This window comes from Mytilus galloprovincialis, chromosome 10, assembly GCF_965363235.1.
Source record: "Mytilus galloprovincialis chromosome 10, xbMytGall1.hap1.1, whole genome shotgun sequence".
In the NCBI taxonomy this organism is placed as follows: domain Eukaryota; kingdom Metazoa; phylum Mollusca; class Bivalvia; order Mytilida; family Mytilidae; genus Mytilus; species Mytilus galloprovincialis.
In genome coordinates, this window is record NC_134847.1 from 55,422,107 (window position 1) to 55,436,769 (window position 14,663).

Here is a 14,663-nt window from a genome sequence, read left to right on the forward strand (position 1 = left end):
CTGCTCATATCCGATTTATGAGGAAGATTTTTAAATTCAAAACTAATAAAGTTTTACAGTCACCATCTCTAATTGGTTGTCTATGTCTCGGCACACTGGTTTTGCAGTTGAAGAACACATTATATCAGATAAGTTATTGTGACGAGTATGTCCTATTGTCGATTGAAGCGAGTTTGTCCTATTCGCCATTGTGACTGAGTGTAGATTCGGCTGGCGGGTGAAACATATAAAGCAAGAGACCTGTACCCTGTCACGCCATCGTTCACGCACTTTTAGAGTTTCTAATCATTTCTACTTTCATTTTAATTTAGCTAAACTTGGGGTCCTATAGGCTTGTTTATTGGAGCTAGCATTGTTACCCTCACAGAACTTTGCGATGTCCTACTCTTTGTTTTCTGAACCTTCATGAACAACGTAAAAAAGGGGAACATATTCAAGTGCAAACAGTTTCATTGCTCATTGTTGAAGGCCGTACGGTAACCTATTGCTATTAATTTCTGTGTCTATTGTGAAGAGTGGTCTCATTGGCAATCACACCTCATCTTCTATTTTAAATATATCAATGAAGAACAGAGGTAATAATCTGTTTTATGTAAATACAGTACTAATATAATAAAGATCACAATGAAATCAATGGGATGACGAAACCCGACGAAGCTTGCAATCATACCATACATATGCATAAATTTAACTAAAAACGATAAATATTTACACTTAAAAACGATAAATATTTACACTTTTATTCATGATTCAATAATGCAAAGAGATGATGCAATGTAAACATAATATATCAGATTCAACAAAATGATAAATATACACGATATGCCTGTCTTATAATTCATGTCTGTTTTAATGCAGGGACAGTTTATACTAATATACAGTGGCGGATCCAGAAATTTTCACAAGTGGGGGCCCATTGACTGCCTAAGAGGGGGCCCGCTCCAGTCACGCTTCAGCGATTCCCTATATAAGCTACCATTTTTTTCCCAATAATGGGGGGCCAGTAATATAATACAGAAAGTCCGTTTAATGTTAAAATCTTTCTCAATAGTTTTATTCGTTCTAATATATATACATACAATATACAGACAAAGAAATAAGTTCAAACCATTCATATCTTCAAAATATTGAAATGCAATAAAAACAGTTTCTTTTCAATCGCCGACGAATCAAAGTTATTTGAACACTTAAATATTTACACTCTAATAAAATAGTTACGAAAATTCTCTAAAAGACATCTTTTTCTGGTACAATAAATGCTTATGTTTTTGTCGTGGACGATTAAAATATGTGCAACTAAAAATGTGATTTGTTGGATTATAACCATGTATGCATATTTTTGTAAGAAATAAAATAAGTGAATTCCGATTACATTTGCAATACAATGCATTACTGCTATTTGTATATAATATCTCCATCACTAGTATTCATATATAACGTACAATGAGCGTGACACTAACTCGAACGACATTTTATATAACGACATTATTCATGTTATTTACATACTTCTTTTTTCTAAAATTGTTATATTTAATCTATTAATTAGGTCTATTGTTCATCCATTGCACACAACAATTTCTGAATTAACAACATCCTAGATTTCACTTTCCCAATCAGACCAGAAATAATCACGTACGTACACATCAAACACATTCAATCTGACGTCAAGTTAATGAAAAGTTAACCCCGGTAACGCTTGTACTAGACAAATTAAACAGCTAACTGGCATTTCCAAAAATATCTTAATAACAGAACATATAAAACATCAATACACGACTTCTCCGAAAAGTTCAAAGTGATAAAATACAGACGTCTATCAAAATGTCATAAAACCAAAATATGTGTTTCTATATTTATATAGTCTGCTAAACAATACCAGCTGTAGCAAGATAATTTTCATTTATCGCATATAGATTATATTTCCACTAATATCATTAGAATTCTATTTTATCAATATTATCCATTCAGAATATAAACGCGATATATACATATATACTGGCACACATCGAAATGCATTAATATTGTTAAGAAGGGGTCTACTTTTTCAGTTTAGTCCCCATGCTTACACCTGTTATAGTGTTTCTGCAGATTTATCATTACCCAAGCCCTATTCTGTGTATGGTGGAGGATCTTTAACATAGGGTGGGCTTTCTGGAACTGCTATTTCTATAGATCCATCTGTAGATATTGCTACTCTGCATGGGATGTCATTATACTGTGGTGGCCTGTCTCGGAGGGTTTCAGACACAGTACGTATTCGCCGAGCTGGAATATATAATATTGAATAATTGTCTTAGATGATTCATGTGAATTAAATCATACAAGTATATGTTCGTGTCTGAGTGCTACAAACTGTAATGATAAAGCAAACTCATATACCTACCACAAAGGGGATCCAGTGAAAACACACAAGGTTTAATATGGCATTTAAGATATACTCTTTTGAAAGAATATAACCAACATAACATAAACGATCAGTTTAAACTATAGAATATATAACTAAGAAAGTTGTGGTATAACACAATGGTATTGTTCTGTGTAATCGATACCCGTATCTCTCGTTTGACACATGTAGGTATGCACGTCCATCAAATACTAAGTAGTCTTTTCTCATTCTAGACAAGCTTTTAAGCACAAACATCGGAAGTTATTCCCCGTTAAGCGTGTGTATATATTTATAAAAGTTTATTGTATGTCTTGAAGTTAGGTGAATAATTCTCCATAAACATGATAAAGGCACAAAGTAATGGGAAATATTTGGATTGCATAGTTTTATGTGTACATTCACGATTTGTATCTGTTATAACTACTCTCCAACTCTTTTTTTTTTTTTTTGTATTTGTTTTATTATTTTTATTCAAGCGTTTCACTGATAAGATTTATAGTAGACGAATCCCGCTTCTTGCGTACAAAATTTTAAGCCTGGTATTAGTAATGAATGTATTTAGATGTGTTTGATCGCATGCATGCACTCTACGAATTATAAATCACTTACCATTTTGAAAGTTTTTAGCAGACAATCTCCGTAAATAACAAAACTTAACAAGAACTACTCCTACCAAGATGAAAATAGATACACAGATGACTGATGAAATAGCATACTGGGTACTGAAAGTAAAAAATTGACAAAAATACAAATAGATATTTTATTTGGAGATTTGATGTAATGGCATACCTGGTACTGAAAGTCAAATATGGACAAAAAGACATTTAATTACAAGTTATATTTTTCTGCCTAGTATACGAACATACAAGATGCAAATATACAAAAAAGACATGTATATTGAATTACACTTGATTTTTTTTAAAATTACTTTATGTGTAACCTCTATTTAACAATTAATGAGGATGAAATAAACATCACTATTGGGACGACATCAAAAGTTCAATGTAGGATAAAAAAAAAAACTAGAGGCTCTCATGAGCCTGTATCGCTCACCTGACTCTACTTGGGTTTTTGAAAACATATAAAAACAGATAAAATTTGACTACAAAGTAACAACACTTGGCCTGCACCTCATAAGGAAAGGACTATTCATGCTATGTTTGATTTCATTCAATTCCTTGGTTCTCTAGAAGAAGACTTTTGTATGCATTTCCCAAAGGGTCCTATGTTAAACTAAGTCCCCGCTGGCGGCCATCTTTGATGATGGATTGGCTACAAAGTATCAACACTTGGTCAGCACCTCATAAGGAACATTCATGCCATGTTTGGTTTCATTCCATTCAGTGGTTCTCTAGAAGAAGTCATTTATATGCATTTCCCATAGGGTCCTACGTTAAACTAAGTCCCCGCTGGCGGCCATCTTTGATGATGGATTGGCTACAAAGTATCAACACTTGGTCAGCACCTCATAAGGAACATTCATGCCATGTTTAGTTTCATTCCATTCAGTGGTTCTCTAGAAGAAGTCATTTGTATGCATTACCTTAGGGTCCTATGTTTAACTAAGTCCCCTGCTGGCGGCCATCTTGGATGATGGATCGGCTACAAAGTAACAACACTTGGTCAGCACCTCATAAGGCACATTCATGCCATGTTTGGTTTCATTCCATTCAGTGGTTCTCTAGAAGAAGTCATTTGTATGCATTTCCCATAGGATCCTATGTTAAACTAAGTCTCCCGCTGGCGGCCACCTTGGATGATGGATTGGCTACAAAGTAACAACACTTGTTCAGCACCTCATAAGGAACATTCATGCCATGTTTGGTTTCATTCCATTCAGTGGTTCTCTAGAAGAAGTCATTTACATGCATTTCCCGTAGGGTCCTATGTTAAACTTAGTCCCCGCTGGCGGCCATCCTGGATGATGGATCGGCTACAAAGTAACAACACTTGGTCAGCACCTCATAAGGAACATTCATGTCATGTTTGGTTTCATTCCATTTAGTGGTTCTCTAGAAGAAGTCATTTATATGCATTTCCCATAGGGTCCTATGTTAAACTAAGTCCCCCGCTGGCGGCCATCTTTGATGATAGATCGGCTACAAAGTAACAACACTTGGTCAGCACCTCATAAGGAACATTCATGCCATGTTTAGTTTCATTCCATTCAGTGGTTCTCTAGAAGAAGTCATTTGTATGCATTACCTTAGGGTCCGATGTTAAACTAAGTCTCCCGCTGGCGGCCACCTTGGATGATGGATTGGCTACAAAGTAACAACACTTGTTCAGCACCTCATAAGGAACATTCATGCCATGTTTGGTTTCATTCCATTCAGTGGTTCTCTAGAAGAAGTCATTTACATGCATTTCCCGTAGGGTCCTATGTTAAACTTAGTCCCCGCTGGCGGCCATCCTGGATGATGGATCGGCTACAAAGTAACAACACTTGGTCTGCACCTCATAAGGAACATTCATGCCATGTTTGGTTTCATTCCATTCAGTGGTTCTCTAGAAGAAGTCATTTGTATTCATTTTCCTTAGGGTCCTATGTTAAACTATGTCCCCCTGCTGGCGGCCATCTTGGATGATGGATCGGCTACAAAGTAACAACACTTGGTCAGCACCTCATAAGGAACATTCATGCCATGTTTGGTTTCATTCCATTCAGTGGTTCTCTAGAAGATAGAAGTCATTTGTATGCATTACCTTAGGGTCCTATGTTAAACTAAGTCCCCCGCTGGCGGCCATCTTGGATAATGGATCGGCTACAAAGTAACAACACTTGTTCAGCACCTCATAAGGAACATTCATGCCATGTTTGGTTTCATTCCATTTAGTGGTTCTCTAGAAGAAGTCATTTGTATGCGTTTCCCATATAGGATCCTATGTTAAACTAAGTCCCCCGATGGCGGCCACCTTGGATGATGGATTGGCTACAAAGTAACAACACTTGTTCAGCACCTCATAAGGAACATTCATGCCATGTTTGGTTACATTCCATTTAGTGGTTCTCTAGAAGAAGTCATTTGTATGCATTTCCCTTAGGGTCCTATGTTAAACTAAGTTCCCCTGCTGGCGGCCATCTTGGATGATGGATCGGCTACAAAGTAACAACACTTGGTCAACACCTCATAAGGAACATTCATGCCATGTTTGGTTTCATTCCATTCAGTGGTTCTCTAGGAGAAGTTCGGAGAAGTTCAAAATGTAAAAAGTTAACGACGACGACGACGGACGACAGACGACGGACGCCAAGTGATGAGAAAAGCTCACTTGGCCCTTCGAGCCAGGTGAGCTAAAAAAGCAAAAAAAAAAACAAAACAATAAGGATATATGTAAAATCGATTTTCGATAAACAAAACTTGTAGCAGTTTTAAACCCCCTACCACAACCACCCCATATTATATATTTCAATTACGTTTTTATCCAACATTGATCTTTTGATGTCGTTCCTATACAGACTACGGGAATAATGAAAAAGAATTCTTCATAAGCAATTTGAAGAAACCTGATTGAGTGATGAATTATTGTTTGCGGAACGTCAAATTCAGACAGTAGATTAAGGTAAACGGTATGAAGAGCGTGAACAATAGATTCCAACAGAAAAAGGGGTATTGTTTGAAATGTACAAAAGAGCACCTTAAAGATAGTTTGCAAAGGCAGCTGTAACACGAAGACGACATGACTATTTTCATACAGAATGAAACAGGTTAAGTGTTTCAGTGCATTCCGACCAAGGACGTCTGCAGATGTATACTATATGATCCCGCCGGACCATACGGACAATCCTCTTTAGTATAGAATTTACTGTCGATTGGGGAAGTTCAAGTGATCTAATTTCTATACCTCAGTTTTCTTCGAGTTTGATTATAGAAAATATACATTAAAATGGATGTGCACACATTTCGCTATGTTGAAGAGGTTGCTCTTTTAACAAATATCTGATGGTCAAACAATCTGTATAAATTTAAGACTGAGCGAGAAGTATATTACACACCGTACGTCCCTTCTACAAACGGTTTTGCTTAAAAAATTACAAAGTTTTCAAGTTAATTAATATAACGAAACACATATACATCTGATAATGCACTATAACAATTTAATAGCGCAATATATTCATCTCTACTTCAGGAAATATTGAAACTGGCCCTAGAATTTTGAAATTTATACTTTTTCACCTCAACAAGAAATCATTGATAAACACTGGTCAAATTGGAGAATTTAATGATGATAATGAATAGCTGTTTAACATCCAGTGGTAAATCAGAACGAAAACATGATTATTTGGATATTAACCCTTCTTTGTACTTAGCTGACATGCTGAACATGGGATTTTGATATGCTAGTTCACGGGATAACGGCATGCAGAATGACATGTCACCTTACTTGAACACATTATTCTGACCCCGAACCAAGCCTCCATCGAGACAACATGTTGTAACTGTCAAACATATTACTGCAGCATTTTTTGTTGATTCAGACACCAAAATACAGTCATAGTAAAAAAAAATAACATATAAACCTGTGAAATAACTCGATTAACTTCACAGGAACTCTCAAACTTATTTTCAAAATCGAGGAAATATAACTACTTGAATACATTTTGAACTTTATGACCGAAAAGAACCTAACGTAGCAAAATTTACCCTAGGTCAACCATGTCTGAGGGGGCTGAATCTTTAGTTTTTTATAATTTAATTTATCAATGAATTTAGAATTTTATAAATTGTAAGAACAGGTATGCAAACACAAAACATTTAAAACAGATGAATCAATTATCAGTTACTTACTGGTTATCTTCGTCTTGTTTAGGCTCGAAAATATCAGGTTTTAAGGTTGGGTCTAGTTTTATTGTAGTTTCTGGTTCATAAGTTGACATAATCGGTTCTTCATAATGATACAACCTGGTTATCAATCACTGGAATTTCCCTAGAAAAAGAAGTGGTACAACCGTACAATTATAGTATCATAGCTAAAAAACGATGGTTCTCCTATACGAAATAGATCAATAAGCACCCCTAGAAATAGACTTGATTAATTCAGAATCAAACGTAGAAACTATTACAAGTTTTCACATTACTTCAAAATAATGCCATAGTAATCTAGGAAATATGGAAAAACATGCACTTCAAAAAAATACCAAAGCAATCTAAGACAAGAGTGCACACGCTGAAATGTCTCGCCTTCTTTACTCATCCTTGATATTATGTTGATAGTCCTCAATATAAAGCTTTATTACAACTGTCACATAAACTTAACATTAACCAAGAAAACTTAATATTGACCAATGAACCATAAAAATGAGGTCATGGTCAGATGAACCATGCCAGGCAGGCATGTACAGCTAACAATTCTTCCATACAACAAATATAATTGACCTATTGCTTATAGTTTAAGAAAAACAGACCAAAACACAAAATCTTAACACTGAGCAATTGTAATGAACCGTGAAAATGAGGTCAAGGTCAAATAAAAACGGCGCCACTGACATATAAATAAATATTTCCATAAACCAAATATAGATGACCTATTGTATACAGTATAAGAAAAACAGACCAAAACTCAAAAACGTAACTTTGACCATTGAACCGTTAAAATGAGGTCAAGGTCAGATGACACCTACCAGCTATACATGTACACATTACAATCATTCCATACACCAAATATGGTAGACCTATTGCATACAGTATAAGAAAAACAGACTAAAACACAAAAACTTAACTATAACCACTGAACCATGAAAATGAGGTCAGGGTCAGATGACACCTGCCAGTTGGACATGTACACCTTACAGCCCTTCCATACACCGAATATACAAGACCTATTGCTTATAGTATCTGAGATATGGACTTTACCACCAAAACTTAACCTTGTTCACTGATCCATGAAATGAAGTCGAGGTCAAGGGGAAACTGTCTGACAGGCATAAGGACCTTGCAAGGTAAGCACATATCAAATATAGTTATCCTGTTACTTATAATAAGAGAGAATTTAACATTACAAAAAGTCTTAACTTTTTTTCAAGTAGTCACTGAACCATGAAAATGAGGTCAAGGATATTAGACATGTGACTGACGGAAACTTCGTAACATGAGGCATCAATATACAAAGTATGAAGCATCCAGGTCTTCCACCTTCTAAAATATATGCTTTTAAGAAGTTAGCTAACGCCGCCGTAGCCGCCACTGGATCATTATCCCTATGTCGAGCTTTCTGCGACAAAAGTCGCAGGTTCGACAAAAAATGGAAAAACATGCACTTCAAAACTAAGAGATAACGAGTATGTCGTTCTGACAGAAGCTGACAATCGTCAAAAAAAACAAACACTATTAACCAAAATAGGATGATAAAAACTTCCCCTCATATCACCTATAGGGGTTATTCAAGCTACCACCACAATTTAAATATATTTCATCTGATATGTAGTCCAACGCTGTAATATCTGCTTCCGATAATATAAAGTTTCCCCTTGGCGAGATTAGAGCCGATGATTCTGTAGCGAGATTTGAGACGATGATTCCGTGGCTTGATTTTTGCCGATGATTCCGTGGCTAGATTTGAGGCGATGATTCTGTGGCAACACTTTCCATGTTCGTGGTTCATTTTGAGATAATATAATTCTACTTTGTTTTATTGGTTAGAAAGAATTATATGTGGACAACAGAAAAGAATAAGACATATTTTGACCAAGGACATACTTCTACGAGTTCCGGCTGTTAAACATTATTTATATTCAAAATATATACTTTGTATACCACAAACCTGTATGCTGTACTGAATGAATTTCTAGAATTACATGGAATACCAATTAGTTTTATTTGAAATATTGAAATTTCAATTTTAAACTGTGTAACTATCTGAAACATGCATGGAAACATATATTGTGAACTATTGTACCTTTACAACATTATGTATTGTTCTCTGCTATCTGTCTTTTTGTCACATTGAATATACTTGTTTATGTATTGCCTTATTGTTATTTATGCTTTTGCATATAAAATATTCATTGAAATTTCACTCATTCACCATTATACAGACCCTCAGTAACTAAAGCTATTTTTTAATGTGCAATATTTTCAAAATTACATTTGTTTTTGGTATGAATCCCGTACGAGACACCACAGACACTTCCGGGGAAAACACAATTAACAACGTAGTTTAGTCCTTGGTGGTGGTGGTGGTGGTGGGAAAAGGGGGTGGGGGTCATTTGAATCTCTTTCCATATCTTGTTATTGTAAATACATATATTAGTATACGTACTCACATATATAAAACTGAGACATGGCGTAAATGTCAATGACACTGTCAGAAGGACAATGAGGAGAATGTTCACGGGCCATTGATTGGTCATAAAATATTGACCGAAGACCCATGCTGGTATTGAATAATGCTATAAAACTAAGATACCAGACAAATAAAAAGCGTTCGGATTTGGATATCAAAGGAATTTTTTTTACGAATAGCACAAGGGCAACTATCATATGAGAATACATTATATATGAGACACTACTTACTTTAGGGACACATGCACTATTATATTGTAATGTTCAAGGACTATGCTGTAACTGAGAGACAAAGCAAACTAACATTAAAACAATCACGGAAAAGCAACAAAACCGTAACTTGTTTCAAAGGAGCAGTATGCACCTGTATGTCGATATACAATGTACTAGGAAAACATTGACCGAGTTTCTATTTTTATCATTCAATTTAAAACCTGTCTGTAATAAAATGTATTTATATTTATTTATTTATTTTTAAATTTCTGAGTACAACTGTACATACATGAATCTAACATAATTATCTTCAAGATTCTCTTATCTCATTTTATGTTATGTAATATCATATGCATGTACCGGGTTGTGAATATTTTGCATACAGACTCCTAAAATCGTGATGGTTATTTTGCATTGTTCTTAATTCAAATGCTAGTAAATCATTCTAACTGAAAAACAAAATAAAGCTATAAATTACTTACAAAATATAATTTTGGTTTTTGATCAGTATGTCCTTCTTATTCAATTTTGAGATAATTATCCGAAGTGTGCAAAATATACAAACATTTTGAAATCTTTAGGCCTTTATAAATTAATCTAGCATCCTACGTGTGTAGTATAACCCCTCTTCGACTCAATACGCTACTGTCGACCAGTGAGCCAGGGTCCCAGATTATTTACAAATTCGTAACACACCAATACATCCGATCTGATGTTTTTAAAATCGCAATGCATATACATATAAAGCTGTCACACTGTGAAGTTAGTCAAAGATTGGAAGACTTTTGAAAATGTCCCAGGTATGAATATATCTAGGGGAAATTGACCCTACCGCATATCTTCTTATTTAGACAAATCAGGTAGTTACTATACTCTACATATATTTGATATGTTATGGTTTCAAATTACCTTAATTTAAATACACAAACCAAACCATATGTATATATATACTAAATGAATTGTGATGGATTGATAAATATTTTAATGGTCTGATAAACTGGTTTATGAAAAAACAAGCACACATTTTGAACTTCTCTTATATCTCAAAAGTTTAAAATAGTATTTAAAAAGAAAAGAAAAAAGAAAGTTATTTATTTTGTTGAAATTGATGATTTTGATTTTTTTTATGAAAAACTGTCTTTTTTATAAAGAAATACACATGTTCTTAAGAGAAAGTATTTTCAATGTTACTTTGGATTAAATCAGTATGTTGATATTTCACTTTTCATCGTATTCATCTGTGTCACTCTTTTATTGCACAGATGGGTAGTCAGCAAAACTTTGAGTTAGCAAAATATATCGTTCGAACCAGTGATAGGGGGTCGTCTTGAATATGCAGTTAGGTATGAGGTTATGCTTCGCACTGAATGCCTCGCGACTTTCAAGAGGCTTTGAGGTGGAATTAACCAAAAGAATTATTTTCATTTAGTTCGGTTAGTGCGCAATTCCGTTAAAAAAAAATGGGTTCAACATAGCCAACAGGTATACAAACATGTAATCCTCAACTGTCTATAAAAATAAATTGTGTATAAACTGTAGAGCCTGGCCAATCTATCAATCAACTTGTAAGTATGATTGTTAATGAGACAATTCCAAAAGAGACCAAATGACGCATAAATAAACAACTAATGGTCAAATCTCTTGGACCTAAAACCAAATATACTTATTAGTATAGATATCTCAAAATTACTTACGTTTACATACGTTAAATATCCCTAGGACAAGAAAAACGACATTCAACCACAGTTTTTAAACGCTTGTTTGGTTTTAAAACAAAATGAAGTAATAAAAAGTTTAATTGATCAATATCAATTTAAATGATTTATTAAAACTTTACAGAAAAGTTGTAATGTCATCCATCATCAATTGTCATAATTTTTGGGTTTGTCATATACTAAGGAAGTACGCATACCTGTGAATAATTAGTACTAGAATTATTGCCTATAATACGTTTAATTATTATGTTAGTTTTCAATTTGTAAACAAATCCTACCACAAAAATAATAATTGAATAATGACATCTAAGTGTATACTTTCTGCAAATTCAAAATAAAAATAAAGGTACTGCACAAAATGTCAGAACAATCCACCTTAATCATGTCACAGAATATTAGTTCCATCATAATATTTATTCCAAAGATAATTTATTATGTAACAAAAGTTCCAATTGGAATTATTGCTATGTGCTATTTATTCCATCACCATAATAAAAGGACCAATGCCTCAGAATTTTTATCACATAAAATAATTTCCAATAGGAATTTTTATTACATATTAAATTATCTTTGGAATAAATATTATGATGGAAATTTTGGTATAACATTTTGACTTTTATCATTTGACCAATCATTCATTAAAATGAATTTAAAAAAATGGAAAGAATCTTATATATAATTATTCCAATTGGAAAAAGTATTATATAATATCTTTTCCGACCCAAAAATATTATTATATTCTATCTATTACTAATGCGGGAATGGTAAATTGGTGTTTATAATTATTATAAGAACAGGTATCGTGAATATGTGAAATAATTGTTCCCAATGTAACGATTCAATGTTGTAGACATTAAATAATCATTTATGAATTATCTACAATTACTGGTATGCATATTTTACCTTTAAATGATATTTTTCTCATTAGAATTAATATTTATATTTCACAGCTGAACTTGTTAACATATTTATTTACTTTTTAAGAACATAAATATTTTTTTATACTCATCAGCTTCCATGTTTCAGTTACATTCACGTGTTGTGTACAGGTGAATATATCTAACTCATTCACACTTTTCATTTTACATAATAATCATATAATCAGCATTTCAACCCTGTTTTGATTTATATAATACTAAACTATAGCATAATAGGAACATTTGTTATACTCACCAACATATAAGATACGTTCCTAATATCAGTGGAACAAATATAATACAGATGGAAATAATTTGACATAATTTTTACAGAACAAATATTATTATGATATTGTTTCCCTCAGGAACAAATCTTATTAGGAACAAATATATGTTGACAATCATGCACTGGTGGATCCAGGGGAGGGTTCCGGGGTTGGAACTCCACATTTTTTTTGGACGATTGTGTAGTTGATTTTGAATAATACTCAAATGCTTTGTGTTAATACTTTTTAATGTATTTTACTGTTTTTAAAATACTTGTATTGTTTATAATATGTGAACAAACTGAGACAAACGCCATGAATATACAGTCGAAGCTAGCTTACATGAAGTCCTGAACTATTTTCAATATTTTTCATTCCGTAACATTTCTCCTTTTCTATATGAGTATAATTTACACGGTGTTTTACTTTTTAAATGTCAATTTACTTTAAAATCTACGAACTTTTTACATAAAAACACGCAATTTAGAGACAATCACATATAAGTAGGATCTACGTATAAATTTTCTTTGCATTCTCGTCTAATATGGTGTGCTAAGCATATATGTTTTACAATTACAACATTTTTTTCAAAATTTCAGAAAGTGACAAGATTTTAAGACGTACATACCTTTTTGTATACTATTTATCCTGTGTAAATATTCAATGCTTTTTACTCACCATTTATTTTTGAACTATTGGTCGATTGTTTACCTGTAGTTCGAGGTCACGAGATACCCTTATTACTATCTAATTTCAACTGGCCTAGTTTTCAGACAAGAAAGGAGGTCTGACTAGTTAAGAATATAACACAATTGCATAACAAGAGACATAATTGCTTTTATACTTTAATTAGTTCACTTTGATTTAATAATACATTTGCATTAACACTGTTATTTTATTTTACTTATGTGCTAGATGTTTTATGTCTTGTTGTGTGTCTGTGTGTTTGTTTGCATGTCATTTTGCTTGTGTGTAATGTTTTATAATTTCGATTTTAAAAGATACCTAGAGCTTGTGTTACTTTGTTTCGACAATAAATAAAACTTTGATTTGATTTATTTTTTTTAGACAATGCCTATTTAGCTAGATTTATTAAAAAAATGCACGTTGAGATCTTCAAATATTCTCAATTACTGAAAAAGACAATCCTGCTCCAGATTGTCTTCAGATATGTTGATTCAGCCGTTGGTTCGAACTCACGACCTTCCGTATTAGAAGCGAACAAGATATTATGCAATCAACGAGGCGATTCACAGTTTGTGAGTTAGTTCTGCTAGTATATTTGTGTTATTCTTTTACGGTGACACCAAAGCCAGAAATATCAGTGTGTGTAGAACGCATTATTGAATATGATTAGGTAAGAAAGACTTGTGCACTATTATATTGTTTTGTGTGACGTTTTTTGTACTTTTGATTTAGCATGGAATTCTGACCCCATCTTTATAGTTCGTCAGCCAGGACCCAGCTTACTTGTATTTTTATTGTTAGCTTTGGTCACGAGTAGTAACGTCGTCATAGCGAAGGGCGTTTATTTTAGTGATTTTGTCATAGTTTGGTTAAGTGAGTCATGGTTTAATTAGGTAACATCCAAGAACGATTGCCTCAGTTCTTTACAAATGAGCAAAAAACAGCTTTTAAGCTGTTTGAATCTATATTGTAAGTCGATCGATCTACATTGGAATTGTTATTGTTAAGAACTTAATGTAGGGTAACCAACTTATCGCAATGGTTATGGTTTGGTTAATCAATTGACATGGTTCAGTTAAGTTTCTAGAAATTCGTACTGGTTTTGGTCAAATTTTTCATGGTTTTGATCCAATTAATAAATTTTAGCTTCATATTGTTACTTTGTTTGAAGCCGCTTGTGAAAAAAAACCGAATAT

The 14,663-nt window shown here is 33.5% G+C and overlaps 1 protein-coding gene across 1 annotated transcript; it reads right to left on the reverse strand.

The window, feature by feature from the left end:
- Nucleotides 1-570: 570 nt before the first annotated feature.
- LOC143047882 (uncharacterized) lies at nucleotides 571-10,517 on the reverse strand. The gene is made up of 4 exons (XM_076221208.1): nucleotides 10,365-10,517; nucleotides 7,177-7,315; nucleotides 2,996-3,108; nucleotides 571-2,265 (listed from the first exon to the last, which is right to left on the reverse strand). The coding sequence occupies exons 2-4, from the start codon at nucleotides 7,263-7,265 to the stop codon at nucleotides 2,108-2,110; spliced, it is 360 nt and encodes a 119-aa protein (XP_076077323.1). The 5' UTR covers nucleotides 7,266-7,315; nucleotides 10,365-10,517; the 3' UTR covers nucleotides 571-2,107.
- Between the last annotated feature and the right edge of the window lie 4,146 nt (nucleotides 10,518-14,663).

Excerpts from the sequence above, each read along its gene's own strand:
- LOC143047882 (XM_076221208.1), bottom strand. The coding sequence starts at position 7,265 with ATGTCAACTTATGAACCAGAAACTACAATAAAACTAGACCCAACCTTA. Across the intron at positions 3,109-7,176 it reads AAACAAGACGAAGATAACCA|TACCCAGTATGCTATTTCAT; the intron begins GTAAGTAACTGA and ends TTTTACTTTCAG. Across the intron at positions 2,266-2,995 it reads TGCTAAAAACTTTCAAAATG|CTCGGCGAATACGTACTGTG; the intron begins GTAAGTGATTTA and ends TATATATTCCAG.